The sequence below is a fragment of the Pongo abelii genome, chromosome 1 (genome assembly GCF_028885655.2).
Source record: "Pongo abelii isolate AG06213 chromosome 1, NHGRI_mPonAbe1-v2.0_pri, whole genome shotgun sequence".
NCBI classification, from domain to species: domain Eukaryota; kingdom Metazoa; phylum Chordata; class Mammalia; order Primates; family Hominidae; genus Pongo; species Pongo abelii.
The window spans coordinates 232,585,477-232,604,073 of record NC_071985.2 but is presented as its reverse complement, the minus strand read 5'-3'; the positions used below and the strand labels follow the sequence as shown (position 1 = coordinate 232,604,073).

At 61.8% G+C, this 18,597-nt stretch overlaps 2 protein-coding genes across 2 annotated transcripts in view; one reads left to right on the top strand and one right to left on the bottom strand.

Moving 5' to 3' along the window:
• The window catches only part of LOC100451156 (ATPase family AAA domain-containing protein 3A), a 23,839-nt gene extending 11,115 nt beyond the window's left edge, over positions 1 to 12,724 (top strand). The window contains exons 8-16 of the mRNA XM_024255389.3: positions 10 to 165; positions 798 to 854; positions 1,126 to 1,251; positions 1,560 to 1,684; positions 2,606 to 2,657; positions 4,484 to 4,554; positions 5,750 to 5,917; positions 7,671 to 7,779; positions 11,971 to 12,724. Coding sequence (XP_024111157.1) covers positions 10 to 165; positions 798 to 854; positions 1,126 to 1,251; positions 1,560 to 1,684; positions 2,606 to 2,657; positions 4,484 to 4,554; positions 5,750 to 5,917; positions 7,671 to 7,779; positions 11,971 to 12,117 — 1,011 coding nt within the window. The 3' untranslated portion in view covers positions 12,118 to 12,724. The remainder of the gene's footprint in view (positions 1 to 9; positions 166 to 797; positions 855 to 1,125; positions 1,252 to 1,559; positions 1,685 to 2,605; positions 2,658 to 4,483; positions 4,555 to 5,749; positions 5,918 to 7,670; positions 7,780 to 11,970) is intronic.
• TMEM240 (transmembrane protein 240) lies at positions 12,667 to 18,597 on the bottom strand. The gene is made up of 4 exons (XM_024232544.3): positions 18,254 to 18,597; positions 17,684 to 17,790; positions 13,596 to 13,804; positions 12,667 to 13,514 (listed from the first exon to the last, which is right to left on the bottom strand). The coding sequence occupies exons 1-4, from the start codon at positions 18,308 to 18,310 to the stop codon at positions 13,366 to 13,368; spliced, it is 522 nt and encodes a 173-aa protein (XP_024088312.1). The 5' UTR covers positions 18,311 to 18,597; the 3' UTR covers positions 12,667 to 13,365.

Below are 18,597 nucleotides of genomic sequence, written 5' to 3'. Positions count from 1 at the left end.
CTGCTGCAGGTGGCTGGGCTGACGCTGCTGGCTGTCGGGGTCTACTCAGCCAAGAATGCCACACTTGTCGCCGGTCGCTTCATCGAAGCTCGGCTGGGGAAGCCGTCCCTGGTGAGGGAGACGTCCCGCATCACGGTGCTGGAGGCGCTGCGGCACCCCATCCAGGTAGCGGCGCGGGCCTGGCCCTCCCTGAGTGCAGTTCCTGGCTGAGTCCCTTCTGCCCCACGAGCACAGCCCATGCATACACTCTTGTCCCTTCCCTTTCCCCGGATAACGGGCACCCGCACGCTGCTTCACGGGTGGGTTTTCCTGTCTGGCACTGTACCTTAGGGGTCTGCATCAGTGAGACCCTTCACCTGTCTGCCTCAGTCTCCCCCGCTCAGGGCTCTTGATGGGGCCTGGGAGCACATCGGGGTCCTTTCAAGACCCGGGACTTGGGTGTGCGGCCGTCTGTCGGGGAAGCTGCTACAGGTCACAGTGTCTGGCGGCCTCCCTGGGGAGCCGCGCCACTCGCCAGCCCTCCAGGTGCCTGCTCTCCACACAGGGGTGGCGGGGTCTCCACAGGTCACTCGGTGGGTGGTTAAGAAAATAAAAGCCAATAAGGAACCGGAAAATGTCCCTAATCCCAGCAATAGCCGCCCGGTTTCCCGGCGGGGCGGGGTTCCAGCTCCGGGCCAGTCCTGGCTGTGCTTCAGGGCAGCTCTGTTTCTGTGTGTTACCGAGCGTGTCTGTCCATTGGTGGCTGTCCTGTGGCTGTGGCAGGTGACCCAATGGTGCTTCCCCTTCCCCTCTGGCAGGTCAGCCGGCGGCTCCTCAGTCGGCCCCAGGACGCACTGGAGGGTGTTGTGCTCAGTGTAAGTCGGTGTGCCTGGGACCGGGGAGGCGCAGGGAGGGGACCCCGGAGCTGGGCCGGGCTGTAGCCCTTGCTGGCGCTTGTAGTGGCGCCCAGGAGCTTCTGGCTCCTGAGATGTGACTGCTGGGATCGTGCCGGGGATAGATAGGCTGCCCGTGAGCTGGGCGGCTCCCCGAGGAGCGGAGTCCGCACCCGGGCATTCCCGCAGCCCCTGCCCCCGAGGCTTCCATGAGTGCAGAGTGTGTCCCCCAAGCCCCCGTCTTCCCCGGCAGCCCAGCCTGGAAGCACGGGTGCGCGACATTGCCATAGCAACAAGGAACACCAGGAAGAACCGCAGCCTATATAGGAACATCCTGATGTACGGGCCACCAGGCACCGGGAAGACACTGTTTGCCAAGGTGAGAGCGCCTGGCTGCGCAGGTGGGCCAGGGGCCTCTGGGGGTCTCACCTGCCTGCAGGTGTCTGGCGGGCTCAGCCGCCTGGGGAATGGACCCCCCTTAGGCCTTTGCCCACCCTCATGTAGGCTCAGGGTGCTGGTGTGGGCAGCAGCGCCTCCCATCTTCCAGGCAGGGGACGTCTCCTGTCTGGCAGGCAGTGGCTTCCAGGGAGGGACGCCGGCAGGGGCTCCACACTCCAGGCAGAGTGTGCAGGCTTTGCAGAGGCGGAGGGAACATCTGTTCTGTCTCCCCTCACCCTTCCTGTCCAGAAACTCGCCCTGCACTCAGGCATGGACTACGCCATCATGACAGGCGGGGACGTGGCCCCCATGGGGCGGGAAGGCGTGACCGCCATGCACAAGCTCTTTGACTGGGCCAATACCAGCCGGCGCGGGTGAGACGTCCCCACAGCACGCACCAGGCCCTTTGCTGCGGCCCAGCAGGCTGCGTTCTCGGGAAGGGGGTCCAGGTGTCTTTTGGGGACCTTGTCTTTCTGCAGCTCTGTCCTTGTGGCCATGCAGGAGGCCCAGTGGAGGGTCCCTCGGAGGGAAAGTCCCCTGAGTGTGGACCCTGGTGGACACGAGGCCCCCAGCGTGTGGAAGCTGCCAGTGGGATACTTAGGGCAGAAGGAAGGTGGGTGGGTGCAGGGGGAGAGGGGTCTTCACAGCTGCAGGGGAGGCTCCTCCACAGCCGCCCTCCCTCCAACACGCGTGCAGGTGGACGTGGGCACTGGTTCCCTTTTGTAGAACCATTTGAAAGTTAGCTGAAGACAGCATGGCATGCACCCTTCAATAGGCCCCACAGTGACCCCGCGCAGGGCACAGCCTGGGCACCCTTGCGGCCTCAGCTGTCCTCGTTGCCACCACGTTCCTCACGGCTGGCACTCTCCCCTCTGGCCTTTGACCTTTCACTTTAGAAGACCCTGCCCCTGGCGTGGACTCTGAGCGGCCACCAGTGCTACACTGGGCAGGGTGGGGGTGAAGCCTGCAGGGTGGAGTCTGTTGCCCCGTGTGTGGTTGGCCGGTATGTGGGTGAAGCTTGCGGGGCAGAGTTTGTTGCCAGCGTGTGGTTGGTTTCCCATGGCCTTGCGAGGCTGGGCCATGGTCAGTTGCCCAGAGGCCAGGCTGATCGGCTTCTGTCAGGTCCAGGACTTAGGGCTCCTCATGGGTCAGAGCCTGACCCTGTGGGAATCTGCCCACTTGGCCTGCACCCCGTGGGGATCTGCCTGCTCGGCCTGCTCCCACCGCAGCCGGACGCTGCTGTGGGCTGCTCCTGGCGTCACTCTCGCCCTGCTTGGCCTCCCTCTTGTTCACAGCCTCCTGCTCTTTGTGGATGAAGCAGACGCCTTCCTTCGAAAGCGAGCCACCGTGAGTGTCACTAAGCCTCTGTCTGGCCACGATGGGGTGGTGAGGTGGGCACAACCATCTGCCTGGGCCAAGCTGCAGCGCTGTGATCAATTTCTTTTTCTCTATAAGCTTTGTGTGAAAAACAGCTATTTTTTTTTGGGGGGGGGCGGGGACAGAGTCTCACTTTGTCTCCCAGGCTGGAGTGCAGTGGCGCAATCTCGGCTCACTGCAAGCTCTGCCTCCTGGGTTCACGCCATTCTCCTGCCTCAGCCTCCCAAGTAGCTGGGACTACAGGCGCTGCCACCACGCCCGCCTAATTTTTTGCATTTTTAGTAGAGACGTGGTTTCACCGTGTTAGCCAGGATGGTCTCGATCTCCTGACCTCGTGATCCGCCCGTTTAGGCCTCCCAGAGTGCTGGGATTACAGGTGTGAGCCACCACGCCTGGCCGAAAAACAGCATTTTTTAGGTCAGCTTAAAGATAAGTTATGGCTTTTGAGGTTTTTTTGTTTTTTGAGATGGGGTCTCGCTCTGTTGCCAGGCTAGAGTGCAGTGGTGCGATCTCGGCTCACTGCAGCTTCCACCTCCTGGGTTCAAGCGATTCTCCTGTCTCAGCCTCCCAAGTAGCTGGGGTTACAGGCACCCACCACCATGCCCAGGCAATATTTGTATTTTTAGTAGAGACGGGGTTTCATCATGTTGGCCAGGCTGGTCTCGAACTCCTGACCTCAGGTGATCCACCTGCCTCGGCCTCCAAAAATGTTGGGATTACAGGCATGAGCCACCGCACCAGGACGCCCTGGTCTATTTTAATTTTTATTTGTTTGAGAGGAAGTCTCACTCTATCGCTTAAGCTGGCTTGCAGTGGCGCAATCTTGGCTCACTGCAACCTCCGCCTCCTGGATTCAAGCAATTCTCCTGCCTCAGCCCCCTGAGTAGCTTGGATTACAGGCTTTTGCCACCATACCCAGTTAAGTTTTTTGTATTTTTAATAGAGATGGGGTTTCACCATCTTGGTCAGGCTGGTCGAGAACTCCTGACCTCCAGTGATCCTCCCGCCTCGGCCTCCCAAACTGCTGGGATTACATGCGTGATCCACCACGCCCAGCCTTTTAATTATCATTTTAAGACAGGGTCTCTGTCGCCCAGGCTGGAGTGCAGGGGCGATCACAGCTCACTGTTGCCTCGAGCTCTCGGGCTCAAGCAATCCTCCTGCTTCAGCCGCCCAAGTAGCTGGGACTGCAGGGGTACAGTGCAATGCCTGGCTAATTTTTTTGTAATTTTAGTAGAGATGGAGTTTCCTCAGGTTGCCCAGACTGGGCTCGAACTTCTGAGCTAAAAAGATTTGCCCGTCTTGACCTTCTGAAGTGCTGGGATTACGGTGAGCCCCCACGCCCGGTCAGGCTTGCTTTTTTTTTTTTTTTTTTTAAGGCAGAGTTTTACTCTGTCGCCCACGCTGGAGTGCAGTGGTACAATTTCAGCTCGCTGCAACCTCTCCCTCCCAGGTTTAAGTGATTCTTGTGCCTCAGCCTCCCATGTAGCTAGTACTACAGGTGTGCCACCACGTCTGGCTAATTTTTGTATTTTTAGTAGAGACGAGGTTTCACCATGTTTGCCAGGATGGTCTCAAACTCCCTACCTCAGGTGATCTGCCCACCTCGGCCTCCCAAAATGCGGGTTACATTCGTGAGCCACCGCCCCTGACCGTGGTCAGGCTTTTGAGTTTAGATCCATGAAAGTGTCGCCACGTCCCTGCTCCCTGCAGGAGGGAGGCCTGTGGGACTTTCTGCTGTAGCTGTTTACAAGGCTTTGCTCCTGGTGCCTAAGGCTGGAACCTTCTCTCTGCAGGAGAAGATAAGCGAGGACCTCAGGGCCACACTGAACGCCTTCCTGTACCGCACGGGCCAGCACAGCAACAAGTGAGGGAGCCCCTCGGGTCCTGGGCCCCCGGGCACGGCTGTGCAGCCGTCACCTTTGGTTCCCACCGAGGGACCTGAGGGTCCCTGGCTCACAGTGCTGGGCAGCTGCCGTGGCCTCAGTGTGCCCACCTCGGATGTCCCCCGGGAACGGCCCAGCTCGGGACAGCGCGGGGTGTCACTGAGGAACATGCGGGGGCCTCCCGGGCAGAGCTGGGGTCAGTCCTGTCCTCACAGCCCTGTGCGGCGCCGCCCCAGCTTGCAGGTCCCCGTGCCTCTAGGTTTCTGCGGTCCTGTGCCTGCAAGGGAGGTGGTCTCATCGTGTGAGGCTCTGCTGGGTCTCCCTTGGAGGGTGTGGGTGCCCTGGGGTGGGAGATGGAGACACGTTTGCTCCCATGGGAAGCTGGGCACGAGCAGGTCCTGTGTGTCGGGGCGGAACCTGGGGCCTTGGTCCCCCGCCCGGATGCTGGCCAGGGTTGCACCCTCCAGGCTTGGGGCCCACCCAACTTTGTGTGGCCTTTGTGGGCTGCCGCCCAGAGGTCCCCGGTAGGGTGACCGCCCCGTGGCCAGGCTCCCTAGTCCCTCCCAAATCCCCTAATTTTGAGTTTTCTTGGTCGCCTGGGCCCCTCCAGCCCCAGTCACGTGTCACACGGAGGATCAAGTCCTGCCGGTCGGCCATGGCTGACTCCTCAGGCACGTTGGGCTTGCTGGCTCAGCTGCTGCCGGTAGATGCTACCTGGAGCCCTGACTCGGGTCCTTCCGAGAGAGGCAAGGCTGGGGCCCTGCTGAGCCTCCGCTGAACCCGGGCCCTGGAGGTCCTGCTCCTGGCTCGTGTGGGCGACTTCTCGACATGGACTCTGGGTCCCGCATCCCTGCTCCGAGCACAGCGGGGCTCAGGCAGCAGGAGGGAGTGGTGTTCCCGGCGCTGCCTATCAGGCTGGGCGAGGGTCAGCGGGAAAGTGCCATACGGGGGGAGAACAGAGGCCCAGGAAGCCAGGCCAAGCCGGGGGACAGCTGGGTGCGGTGGGGCAGGTGGCCGACCAGGGCTATTCCCGTGTCCTCGTGTTTCCCGCCGCTTAAGGTCTTCCCTGTGGGGGCTGAGGAGGCCCCGTTCCCCTCAGTGCAGCTTGGCCGGCAGCCCCAGCATCCTCCTCATCCTCCTCATCCTCATCATCCTCATCCCCCCCGGCCCCCGCAGGTTCATGCTGGTCCTGGCCAGCAACCAGCCAGAGCAGTTTGACTGGGCCATCAACGACCGCATCAATGAGATGGTCCACTTCGACCTGCCAGGGCAGGAGGAGCGGGAGCGCCTGGTGAGAATGTATTTTGACAAGTATGTTCTTAAGCCGGCCACAGAAGGAAAGCAGTAAGTGTCCCGCCCCACCAGCCTCCTGTCCCAGCAGCCCCCTGTCCCACCAGCCCCCCGTCCAGGGGCCCTCGCTCAGGGTCCACCCCGACCCCTGTTCTCCAGACCCACCCAGCAGGCTACTTCTCCAGGGTGGGCACCACCTCCCTGCCACGTGCTTTCACGCAGGAGCCGCATGGGCCCCAAGGGTCCTAGAGGCCGCATCCAGGGAGGTCCTGCCACCCTTTCCTCATCCCCACCTGAGAACATGAGAACAGCCTGGTGGCGTCTCCTCGGCTTTGGAGGCAGAGTCCACCATCACTTACAAACCTTTAACATTCCTTACATTCCTTTTTTTTTTTTTTTTTTTTGAGACAAAGTCTCGTTCTTGTCGCCCAGGCTGGAGTGCAGTGGCACGATCTCAGCTGACTGCAACCTCTGCCTTCCGGATTCAAACAATCCTCTTGCCTCAGCCTCCTGAGTAGCTGAGATTACAGGTGCCCACCACCATGCCTGGCTAATTTTTTTTTTTTTTTTTTTTTTTAGTAGAAATGGGGTTTCACCATATTGGCCAGGCTGGTCTCAAACTCCTGACCTCAAGTTATTCACCCTCCTCAGCCTCCCAAAGTGCAGGGATTACAGATGTGAGCCTGGCCTCTTTTACGTTCCTTTTCACTACACGGAAGGCTGTGAGGAAATCCTGTGCTCGGCCACCCCCAGGCCGCCCTGGCTGTGAGGGGAGGTGACGTGGAGTGTTGCTCTGAGACCCCCATGTCGGGATTCCAAGGAGAGTCTCCTCATGAGACCCCCGTGTCGGGACTGGAGGGAGAGGCTCCTCATGAGACCCCCGTGTAGGGACTGGAGGGAGAGGCTCCTCATGAGACCCCCGTGTCGGGACTGGAGGGAGAGGCTCCTCATGAGACCCCCGTGTAGGGACTGGAGGGAGAGGTTCCTCATGAGACCCCCGTGTCGGGACTGGAGGGAGAGGCTCCTCATGGTCCACTGCTGGCTTCTGGCCTGGCCTCCCTCCAGCTGCCACACCCGGCCCTGGAGCCTCATGGTGTGGGGCGTGGCTCCTGCTGCACATGTGCCTTGAAGCCTTCAGGCTCCCCATTGCTGGCGGTGGGTGCAGCAGGCACGGTGGGCAGAGCCCTCCAGGTGATGAGGGGCCCTGGCGCCACACGCCAGTTGCCTCAGGAACACTCCAGATGAGCAGAGGCTGCTCCACTTCTTGGCGTCCCCAGAGCCCCGGTTTCTGAGTCCTTCTGTGCACCTGACCCAAATCCCTGCTGTCGCCAGTGACGACAAAAGAGAGACTGGTTGCCGCTGCCGCCTGCTCCATGCCAGCCCAGCTTTCCGGGCCTCAGTTTCCCTATGCCCTCCCCTGCCCTGGGCTCCCCCACCCCATGGCTGCTCGTAGCTCTGGCACCATGACCCGGCTTCTGTGGCCTCCAGGCAGACGCTTTCGCTAGAAGTCGGGGCTCCGCCACTGCCACCATAAAGGCCACACGTCCTGCGGGTGCTGAGTGAGCAGCTGTGGGCAGGGCTGGTGTGAGGAGTGGTTGGGGCCATCTCCAGGCCCTGCAGCCACTCCCTGCTCAGGGCGGGCCTGGCCTGCAGCAGGGAGGATATGGAGCTGGGCTGGCAGAAGTAGAGAGCCCCTCCAAAGAGGATGTCTGGCGTGGGTGTGGGCCCGGCTGCCTGCCTTCCAGCCTCCACCTCGTGGTGTGGGATCCGCGGCCTCGGCCGGCCCACTTGGGACCTCCTTCCCCAGGCGCCTGAAGCTGGCCCAGTTTGACTTCGGGAGGAAGTGCTCGGAGGTCGCTCGGCTGACGGAGGGCATGTCGGGACGGGAGATCGCTCAGCTGGCTGTGTCCTGGCAGGTGAGTCAGGCTCCGGCACGTCCGCCCAGACGGGACCCCAGCTGCTGTGGAGATGCTTGGTTGCACCAGGCCTGTCCCAGCACCGGTGTCACACGGGAGCTTCTGTTGAGGGATTTTCTGTGCACAGACGTGACACGAGGCCCCCTGCCCCAGTCGGGCCACTCCACGCGGCGTTGCGCACCTGCTCGTGCCCTCAGGAGGGTGGGGCCACGTCGGTGGCTGACAGTCACCCGGGGCTCTCTGGAAGACAGTCCAGCATCGCAGGTGCCCGGGCTCTGCCAGGTGGGGCTGGAGGCTTCTGACTCTCACCTTGGCCAATAGGCACCTCCCTGTGTAAATGCTTGTCAGGACAGGCCCCACGTGAGTTGGGGGTTCGGGGTGGAGGGACGTTGTGTTTTCTGGACCAAGTCTGTGGGCTTGGTCCTGCTTGAGACACACGGGTGGGAGTGGCCTCTGGTTGTCCCACAGCCAGTTGTTCTTCGGGGGCACCTCTCCTGCAGCTCCATGGCTGCTCTAGGGCCAAGGAGCCGGGACTCACAGGAGTGTGGGCGTGGCCTTCCAGAAAGCTTTGGTCTTTGGGGTTTGCTGGAAAAGCAAAACCAGGTGGGTGGGGCAGAAGGTGCAGAGGCCATGCACAGGCATCGCCGCCTCTGGGGTCCGCAGAGTCTGTGTGACAACCTGGTCATTCGATCTAGCAGTGCATTTGAATGAATGCATGACAGCTTAATGAAGTAGCCGAGTACCTTGATTTGAACGTTGGAGCCAGGGTTTATAGGGGGCTGTATTAGTCAGTACAGGCTGGGTTATGCCGCCGTGACAGAGAGCCCCAGATCTCAAACCCCGTCCTTGTGGATCAGCTGAGGTCTCTGTTCCAGGCCATCCCCACTTGGAACCAGGTGTGTTTCCACAACTAAGAAAGCAGAGGCTGGGTGTGGTGGTGGCTGATGCTTGTATTCCCAGCATTTGGGGAGGCCACGTCAGTCAGATTATTTGAAGCCAGGGGTTCAGGACCAGCCTGGAAAGCAAGGCGAGACCCCATCTCTACAAAAAATGAAAAAATTAGCTGGACCTGGTAGCGCATGCCTGTAATGCCAGCTGCTTGGGAGGCTGAGGTGGGAGGATCCCTTGAGTCCAGGAGGTGGAGGCTGCTGTGAGCTGTGATTGTGCCACTGCACTCCAGCGTGGATTACAGAGCAAGACCCTGTCTTAAAAACTAAGAATAATTTGGAACGAGTGCAGTGGCTCACTCCTGTAATCCCAGCATGTTGGGAGGCTGAAGCAAGAGTATCATACACCTGAGTCCAGGAGTTTGAGACCAGCCTGGCCAACAAGGCCAACCTCACCTCTACTAAATATACAAAAATTACCCGGGCGTGTTTGTGGTGTATGCCTGTAGTCCCAGCTACTCAGGAGGCTGAGCCAGGAGAATCTCTTGAATCCAGGAGGCGGAGGATGCAGTGAGCTGAGATGGTGCCACTGTCTTCCAGCCTGAGCAATAGAGTGAGACTCCATCTTAAAAAAATAGTAATAGGCCAGGTGCGGTGGCTCACACCTGTAATCCTAGCACTTTGGGAGGCCAAGGCGGGCAGATCACGAGGTCAAGAGATGGAGACCATCTGGCCAAATGGTGAAACCCCGTCTCTACTAAAAATACAAAAATTAGCTGGGCGTGGTGGCGCATGCCTGTAATCCCAGCTACTTGGGAGGATGAGGCAGGAGAATCACTTGAACCCAGGAGGCGGAGGTTGCAATGAGCCGAGATTGCGCTACTGCACTGCAGCCTGGCAACACAGTGAGACTCCATCTCAAAAAACGTAAAACTAAAAATAATAATAATTTGGGCTGGCCAGGTGCAGTGGCTCATGCCTGTAATCCCAGCACTTTGGGAGGCCGAGATGGGCGGATCGTGAAGTCAGGAGATCAAGACCATCCTGGCTAACATGGTGGAACCCTGTCTCTAATAAAAAATACAAAAAAAAAAAATTAGCCAGATGTGGCGGGCGCCTGTAGTCCCAGCTACTTGGGAGGCTGAGGTAGGAGAATGGCGTGAACCCAGGAGGCAGAGCTTGCAGTGAGCTGAGATCGCACCACTGCACTCCAGCCTGGGCGACAGAGCGAACTCTGTCTCAAATAAATAAATAAAACAATAATTTGGGCTGGGCACAGTGGCTCACACCTGTAACCACAGCACTTTGGGAGGCCGAGGCGGTGGATCTCCTTGAGTTCAGGTGATCTGTCCCCTTTGTCCTCCCAAAGTGCTGGGATTACAGGTGTGAGCCACCGCGCAGGGCGTCTTGAATGTTTTTCTCATAAAAGTGTGTTGAATTTGGTCGAATGCTTTTCCTGCATCAGATGAGAGGGTCATGTGGTTTCCTTCCTCCACTCTGCTAATATTGATTGATTTTTGTATGTTGAACATTTCGTATGTGGAACATTGATTGATTTTCGTACATTGAACTATCCTTGCATTCCAGGAATAAATCCTGCTTGGTCGGGGTGTAGAATGCTTTTACTATACTGCTGAATTCATTTTGCTGAGGACTTTTCCCAACAATGCTGATCAGGGATATTGGCGTGTCATTTTTCTTGTGGTGTCTTTGTCTGGCTTTGATATGAGGGTAATGCTGGCCTCCTAGGATGAGTGAAGAAATGTTCTTCAATTTGTCCAAGAGTTTGAGGAGTGGTGCTGATTCTTAATGTTTTGTGAATTCACATGTGAAGACATCAGGTCCAGGTCTTGTCTTTCAACTTTTATAGTTTGAAGATTTTAGGTTCCCAGAAAAGTTGCAAGAGTAGCACAGAGAGCTCCCGGGCCCGGGGCCTTGCCACGTGGTGAACATCATGTGTCACTGTTGGCCCCACCATGACTGGGTCTTGCCCCAGAATCCCACCCAGGAGGCCACATGACATTTAGCTGTCACTTCTGGTGGGCTCCTGCCAGGTCCTGTGATTCCTGGAGGGGTGGCCCCGTGAGCATCTGCTCAGCCCCTTTCCTCCGCTGGGCCCTGGGTGAGGTGCAGCCACTCAGGTGGACCTTGAGGGTCCCTGCACCTGTTTGCCCTCTCTTGGGTGGGCTCAAGACCAAAAATGATGTTGAGCAGTCCTGGGCCCCTGACCCACAGTGGTGGTGTGGCTCCGGTCAGTGTCTCCTGTGCTCCTGGGCCCCTGACCCACAGTGGTGGTCCAGCTCTAGTCAGTGTCTCCTGTGCTCCTGGGCCCCTGACCCACAGTGGTGGTCCAGCTCTGGTCAGTGTTTCCCCACACAGTGGCTTGGCGAGGGGTGGGCACTGGCAGAGGGGACAGGCACCACGGGGTCATCCCCATGGCAGGTTCCGTCGTGGTGACAGTGTTGTGGGAGGATGGTGTGCTGCTGCCCCTGCACCCCGTGAGATGAATCCTGCTTCTGGGAGGCACAGCCGGGATGGGGCGAGGGACCCACTCAGCTGTCCGGGAAGGGTCCCCTGCCCTGTGTTTCCTCCAGGCGTCCTGGTGCGCTCCTGAGCATGGCGCCCAGTGGGGGTCCCCACACCCTCACCCTGACCCACGGGTGCCTCCCCTTGGGGACTCCATGCCCTTCGCTGGCATTGGGATGGAGAGTGACCTGTCTATGGCAGAAGGGCTGGACCTGAGGCTGCCTGAAGCTACACCGAGGGCCACAGCCCCAGCAGCTCCAGCCTCCACTTGCTAGATGCCAAGCCCTGTGCCCAGGAGGACAGGGAGGTGGGGGCAGGGGTGGCCTTGGTGCCACCGCTCATGTGCCTCAAGGTGGGCAGTGGCTGCCTCTGCCGTGGAGGCCTGTGAGGGTCAGGGTCTGAGGGTCTCAGGTGCACTGTGACCCGAGGGCACTGCCTGGCCACGGCTGAGACTCGCAGAGGGTCTGCAATTCCCACCTGCCTCTCGGAAGCTGCCCTGGGTCGGCCCTCAGTGAGGCTCCGCCTTGGGCTTTCTATTATTAGAAAGTCATTGAGCAACAGCAGTGCTGAGGACGCAGGCAGGGCTGTGGGCACTGCAGGGGCTGCCCCCGGTGTCCACACATGTGCTGGGCTCTGCCGAGGTGCGGGAAGCCTGTGTTTCACCCTCAGGCCATGCTGGAGCCCCTCGTTTGGCCCCTCCCCACCTCGGGGCCCTGGCGTGCATTTGGGGTGGGGGATTCCCATGGCGGCCTCCCTCAGCTCCCTCTCTCCCCACTAGGCCACGGCGTATGCCTCCGAGGACGGGGTCCTGACCGAGGCCATGATGGACACCCGCGTGCAAGATGCTGTCCAGCAGCACCAGCAGAAGATGTGCTGGCTGAAGGCGGAAGGACCTGGGCGTGGGGACGAGCCCTCCCCATCCTGAGTCCACAGCGAGATCCACACCTCACGGAGCCCTCCCACCCCCAACTTCCGGCCCCTGCACATTTAGGAAATATTCCTGGGTGGGGACTGGGCTTGTACCCAGGGCCTCTGTGCACCAGGATGTCTTGTGGTGGCGTCGGCCATTCTGCCCCCCAGGACACCCCCTGTTGTGGGCACTGGCTAGGGAGGGGCAGGCCTTCCTGCCCCTCGAGACACTCTTGGGAGATGCATTTTCCGTCTGGCTCACAGGGGGAGGGGGATGCTTTGCACCCCAGCCCCTCCACAGGCCACTGGGAAGGTGGGTGCTGGCTGAGCCCCGGGGCAGCAGGAGCCAGGCAGGTGATATCTTTGTTCTCGGCTCCCACAGCAGAGCTAGGTGAGGGGGCGCCTGCTGGGACCAGACCCAGGTGGGGCAGCCTGAACCCTGCTTCCCCCTGTGGCCGGCATGCCCCAACCTTTCACACACTGGTGACCCTGAGAAACCCCAGGCTGTGGCCGGGAGGAGGGAACCTGGCCGGGGTGTCTGAGGCCACACTCTGAGCTGGCCGGTCCAAGCCTGTGGCTGGAGCTGGGGTCTGTTTACCTAATAAAGTCCCAGAGGTGCCTCATTGCCCTGTCTCTTGGCTGGCACGGGGTGGGGTTTTGGGGGCCCCCTAGTGTCCCCCTGGGGTCAAAGGTGACAGAAGAGGCGGAGGCTGGAGCTTTCTGGAGAATTTACTGACCACAGAGGGGTGGGCTTCACATGAGGTGCCCGCCACTGCGGGGCCAGGGGCCTGAATGCTGCCTGGGACCAGCCACCTGCCCCCTCACCTCCCTTCCCTCCGCCCGAGCTGGCTGGGGCCAGACGGTGGACGCAGCGCACGGGAAACAGCGGCCTCAAACAGATGCTGGCCCGCGCCACGCGCCTCGCCGCCCCTGCCCCCGCCTGCCCCCGAGAACCCTCCCTGCCCCCCAGCACCGCTGGGGCTGAGTCTGCCCTCGTGTCCTGCCCAGCCAGGGGCCCAGGGTCCTGCCCCCCAACTGCGGGGCCTCCCCTAACCCAACCCCCACCCTAGCCCACACCCCAACCCCCTTTATAAAAAGAAGAGGAGACAGCACCTTCCACTGGACTCTCCCGGCCGGCCACAGCCCCGGACAACCTGGGCCCAGGGCTGCCGTCCAGTCCCGCCGGCCCGGGCGTCCACGAGGTCCCTTTTACATCTGTACAGCAGCCGGTTGGCTCGGTGGCCCCGGCAAGTCCCCGTGCGGCTCACAGGTGCCGCGGGCTGGGGTGGCCATTGTGGTAGAGTTTCTGCTTCACGTGCACCATGTTCCCGGCGGCCTCCTCGAAGGGCCTGTGCGGCCGCCGGCCCAGCTCCCGCAGGCTGCACAGCTTGGGCAGCCAGGTCCACGAGCCATCTGCGGGGGGACAGGGGCGGTCAGGCAGCTTGGGCCGGCCGGGGCGGCGGCACTCCTGGGCAGCGGGCACGAGGCACTCACCGTAGCGCCGTCCGGCCCTCCAGGCGCGCACGGCACAGTGCAGGACGCCGTCCATCCACACCAGGAACCAGCTGATGCAGAAGCCGAGCAGCAGCCCCAGCATGAGGTCGATCTCCTGCTTGGTCACATTGTCCGTCACAAAGTAGTTCTCGGAGGCGTCCACCACCGACTGGTCCCCGTCGTACGGGATCACGTAGTGGATGTGGTGCCTGGGGGCGGCAGGGCGGGCTGGCACCTCTCCCGCCACCCACGGCCCGGCCTGCCCCCGGGGCGCCTACCCCGTGGTGGGGGTGTGACCGCGTCAGGCCACCCTGGGGGTTCTCTGAAGCAGCCTCCTGGGCGGGCGGGTCGGGAAGGGGGGCACCGGACTCAACCAGGCCCAGGTCACAGGCCAGAAGGAGGTCAGTGGCCGTGGGCTGTGGAGGCCGAGCACGAAGTCCAGGCAGACAGCGGGACCGGCTGCCGGCGAGGGTGTCAGCCCTCACTCAGCACCTCCTCCCTGAGGCCTGGAGCTCACAGGAAGGTGCTGCAGGTAGAAGAGGCCTCCCCCAGAGGGGGCTCAGGACGGCGGTCCCCACGGCCAGGGTCACGGCTCACCCGCCCGCCCTGGGGCCGCGGAGGCCACTTGTAGCAGAGCTGGACACAGGGAGCCCTGCTGGCCCCAGACCAGCCACTCCCATGCACCCTTCCCCCCCTGCCATGCCCTTTCCTCCACGGCCACCACCGCACCTGCCAGGCCCACCGCCCCTGGCGTTTCTTCTGCTCCTCTATCCCTGGGAGGTGCTGTCAGAGGCCACGGGGGCTCTACCCAGTACCCCATCCTCTCCCCTTCCTGGGGGACGCCCCCTTGCCCTTGCCTGGCACAGACCCGCCCCGCTCCTCTCAGGATGGACGGCGTCCAGGCTCCAGGGCCCTTTCGTCCTCAGTGCCTGGGCACCTCCGTGTCCCTCTGCCTCCTCTCCCCGGGCCCTTGGGGGACTGCCCAGGCTCAGGCCACAACAGCCTCTGGCCTCTTGCTGCTGGGGCGACACAAGCTCCCCAAGGAGCTCGCTCCAGCAGCTCACCCTGTCCTAGGAAGGTCTCCAGGCCTTGACTCTGCCGATCAGACTGGCATCCCAGACAGCCGACTCTGGGATCCCTAGTCCAACAGGAGGGCCTGGGAGTGGAGCCCGCGGGCCCAACGCGCCTTGCGGTCCACACTCCTGGCTGCCTCCCACATCTCCGCTGAGCTCCAGCTGCCTGTGTCTCCACGTGGGATCCACAGACACCTTAAACTTGTGCCTAAAAATAGCTCCTCTCTCCCCAAACCTGCTTCTCCCCCACTTCCCCTCGGTGATGTAGCAGCGCCTCAGCCTGGTTTTCAGCCGAGACCCCGAGACCACCCCACGCTCCATACCCCAACCAGAAGTACTTCCCACACTGAAAGCCCGGCCTGTCCGTCCAACTCAGGCCTTTCAGCCCTCTCCAGGCCGTCCCTGTGCCCAGCGGGGGCCACACAGGTGCCTTCCCTCAGTGAGATCTGGGGATCCTGGAGCCTGAGCCCAGGCACAGGGAGGAGGCGGCCCCTGCCCCAGGCTCTCCTTGAAGCCCTCCTGCTCTTCTGGGGTTCCCGGAGGTCAGTCCCCTCAGCATATTCAGAAAGTGGCCGCTCTCAGTGGCAGGGCTCTCGGTTGAGGAGTGACTATGACCGTGGCTGATTCCTGGTGGCCACCGATCACCTGGTGACGAGCCTGTCCACAGCCATCGTCCATCGTCACCAATGGGCAGCTGCTGAGCACTGCCCAGAATGTGCAGCTGCCAGAGGCCCTCAGGGAAGGAAGCTGTTCCTGACCCCTTAGAGAGTCCTCACCCACCCCAAGGCTCAGTAACTTTGGGGGTCAGAGGTCACAGCCTGTCCCCCCAGCCATGGCTGGCCTGGGTACCTGTAGCTCCTCCCCCTGCACCTGGCCCTCCTTCCTGGAGGGCTCAGGTCTCCCAAGTGAAAGCAGGAGATAGGCCTGGGCAGAGATGTGCTATCTGCACACATATGTCTGTGACATGTACATACGTGTGTCCTGCCTGCACCACACATGCTGCGTGTGTCCACCGGAGGCCCAATGTACATCATGTATACACACCAGCCACATGCACAGGACACGGCGTGATACTGTGGACATGGGCCCCGGGAGCTCCACACCCCGCCCTGTGCACGGTGTGTGTCACAGCGAGTGCATGTCCGCTTGGCTTTGCAAAATGCAGCCACCCTCTCCACGGGGCGCCACGTCACGTGCACGGACAGATGTCTCGTTTGGACGCTGCCTGGCAACAGACTTTAGAGCATCGATTTCCATACACGTTCTCCACGTCAACGTCTACGCATAGGCACGTATGAGGCCTACACATGTACACACACTCGTTCTGAACACCAGCGTGTACACACAGGGAGCCTCTCATGGCAGTGCACAGGCATGGTGTATACGCAGATAACGCATGTGCAAGACTGCTGTCTGCACACACACTGGCTGCAGCCACATGGAGACATTTTGACATGTCCCTGAGCACACTGCACTGTATATTGTGACATACATGTACTTTGCATACACATATATGTTGTCAATATACAAGGGCACTTTGTACGCTGAATGTACATATCCTGTATGTAGAGATGTGAACAGAGCATAGATACATGGACACACACGCAGCAATACCGTTTACAGCAGGCTGTGGCTCTGCGTCCCACACACGGCTGCCTGCAGCGTGCACGCCACCTGAGTCCACGCGTGCTCTGGACACTGCATGAGCTGCAACTACACGCCCTGTGCAAATACTCTAAGGCGCCCTCTGCCTGCCCTGCCGAGCCCTCAGTGTGCTGCCACAGGCGGATGCACACGGCCCCAGCCCACGCGCACGGAGGCCACGCCTTTCTGATGCTCTGGAGCTCGGGTCGGGGCCCAGCCTCCGGGAGGCCGTGGAGCCGACCTCAGGCCTTTGCTCAGCAGTTGGACCTGCCAGACAGGGACACAGGGCTCTCTGGTAGCATGTGGCCACCCCACAAGTTCTTACCCCCCATCCTGTGCCCAGCATACGTGAGGGTCACAGACACCCCAATCTCTGCCTTCTCTAACACCCGTGTTCTTCATCAACACGCCTGCTGCACCCATAGGCATGTAACACGCTTAGCAACACATGCAGCTGTCCTGAACACACATGCCCCGCACCCACACGTATGCACAGAGACCCCCGGAGCAGGAGGCAGCAGAGATGATGAACACGGGTTCTGGGTTGGTGCCCCCTTTGTCCTTCACTAGCTGTGTGACCTTGGAAAAGCCTGTCCTCTAAATCCTCCGTCCACTTCCTCATCTGCTCAGCAGAGTTAACAGCGACCACTGCGTGAGTGCGTCCTGCGGGATGGGAGTGCGTGCGTGCGTGCGCGGGTGCTGTGTGTACGCACATGTATATGCACAGACGCCACACACATGCGCGTCTCATGAGAAGATGTTTATTTCGTACATGGACGTACAAACATGCATGGCCAAGAGGATTCCATCACTACACGTGCACAGAGGGGGTCACACAGTGGGTGTGGGGGGTCTGGGCGCTCCCCTCAATCTGAATGACCTTGAGGAAGCTCCACCTCCCTACTGCCCCCCAGCCCAACCCTCAGCTCCTCTCCAGCCAGGGGGTTGTGCCCAGCGCCCCTCAAGGCAGGCCCTTCCCACATTAACCTGCATTCCCCTGCCCTGGGACTCACTGCAGGGCCCAGCCCTGTGCCAGCAGGCACTTCCTGCCCCAGCCCTGATGAGGCTGGCTTGGGTCTCCACTGTGGACATCAGACTGGGCTGCGGCTTTCCGGCCTCCAGGCTGGACCAGGAGGCCCCGTGACCCATTCCGCCATCACCCTGGAGGCCTCTGGGGATGGTGTCCTAAAGCCATGCCCCCCCAGGAGACCCCCCCCGCCTTGAGACAGCTCCTCCCCCTGCGCACCTGGCAGCCCTCAAGGGTGGAAGGCGGCTCGCGGCCTGCGTGGGGCTGGCTCCCCCGCGCCCCGAGTGGGCCCCGCCACACATGTGCGCTCACGCGTGTCGAGCCGGCGCCGGTTGCGGACTCACCGGCCACAGTTGCAGTGGCAGACGCGGTCCTCGCCCCGCAGGTGCGGGAGGATGTAGTTGTGGAATCGGTCCAGCAGCGCGTTCATGTCCATCAAGCACGCGATGGCCTGGAAGAGCTCATGACCGGTCAGCGCCAAGGAGCAGGCGGGACGAACGGGGGCTGGGGGTGGGGAGCGCAGGCCGGGGTCGGGGCAGCGCAGGCGGGGAGCGAGAGCGCAGGCCGGGGTGAGGGGAGCGCAGGCCTTGGTAGGGGGAGCGCAGCGGGTGTGGGGATCGCAGGCTGGGGAGAGGAGCGCAGGCCGGGGTGGGGGGAGCGCAGGCCGGGGTGGGGGGAGCGCAGGCCCGGGAGGGGACCGCGGGCCGGGGAGGGGGAAGCGCAGGCCGGGGTGGGGGGAGCGTAGGCCGGGAGAGGAGCGCAGGGAGTGTGGGGATCGCAGGTTGGGGAGGGGAGCGGAGGCCGGGGTGGGGGGAGCGCAGGCCGCACGGGCGGTAAACAAGGCGCGGGAGGTGGGCCAGGCGGCGTGCGCGGGCGGGGAGCAGGGGGCGCGTGCGGGAAGCCCCTCCGCTCACCATCACGACCGACGCCCCCAGAATCATGAAGATCATGGTGTTCGCGCTCATGGACATCGGGCGGGGCCGGGCCGGGCCGGAGCGCCGCCCCCCGGCCCCGGCGCCCCCCCGGCCCCGGCCCGATGCTGAGCCCCCGCCGCCTCCGCAGAGGTCAGCGCTTCCCTGGATCGTCCGCCGCCGCTCGCTGCAACCCCGGCACCGGCCGGGGGGAGGAGGCGCGGGGGGGGGGCGCCAGGGAGGGACGCGGGGCCTTTTTGGGGTCGCTCGGCCCGGCCCGCCGCGCTCCGCTCCGCCCTCGGGTCCTCCCTGCGATCCGCTCGGTTCGGCTCGACTCGGCTCTGCTC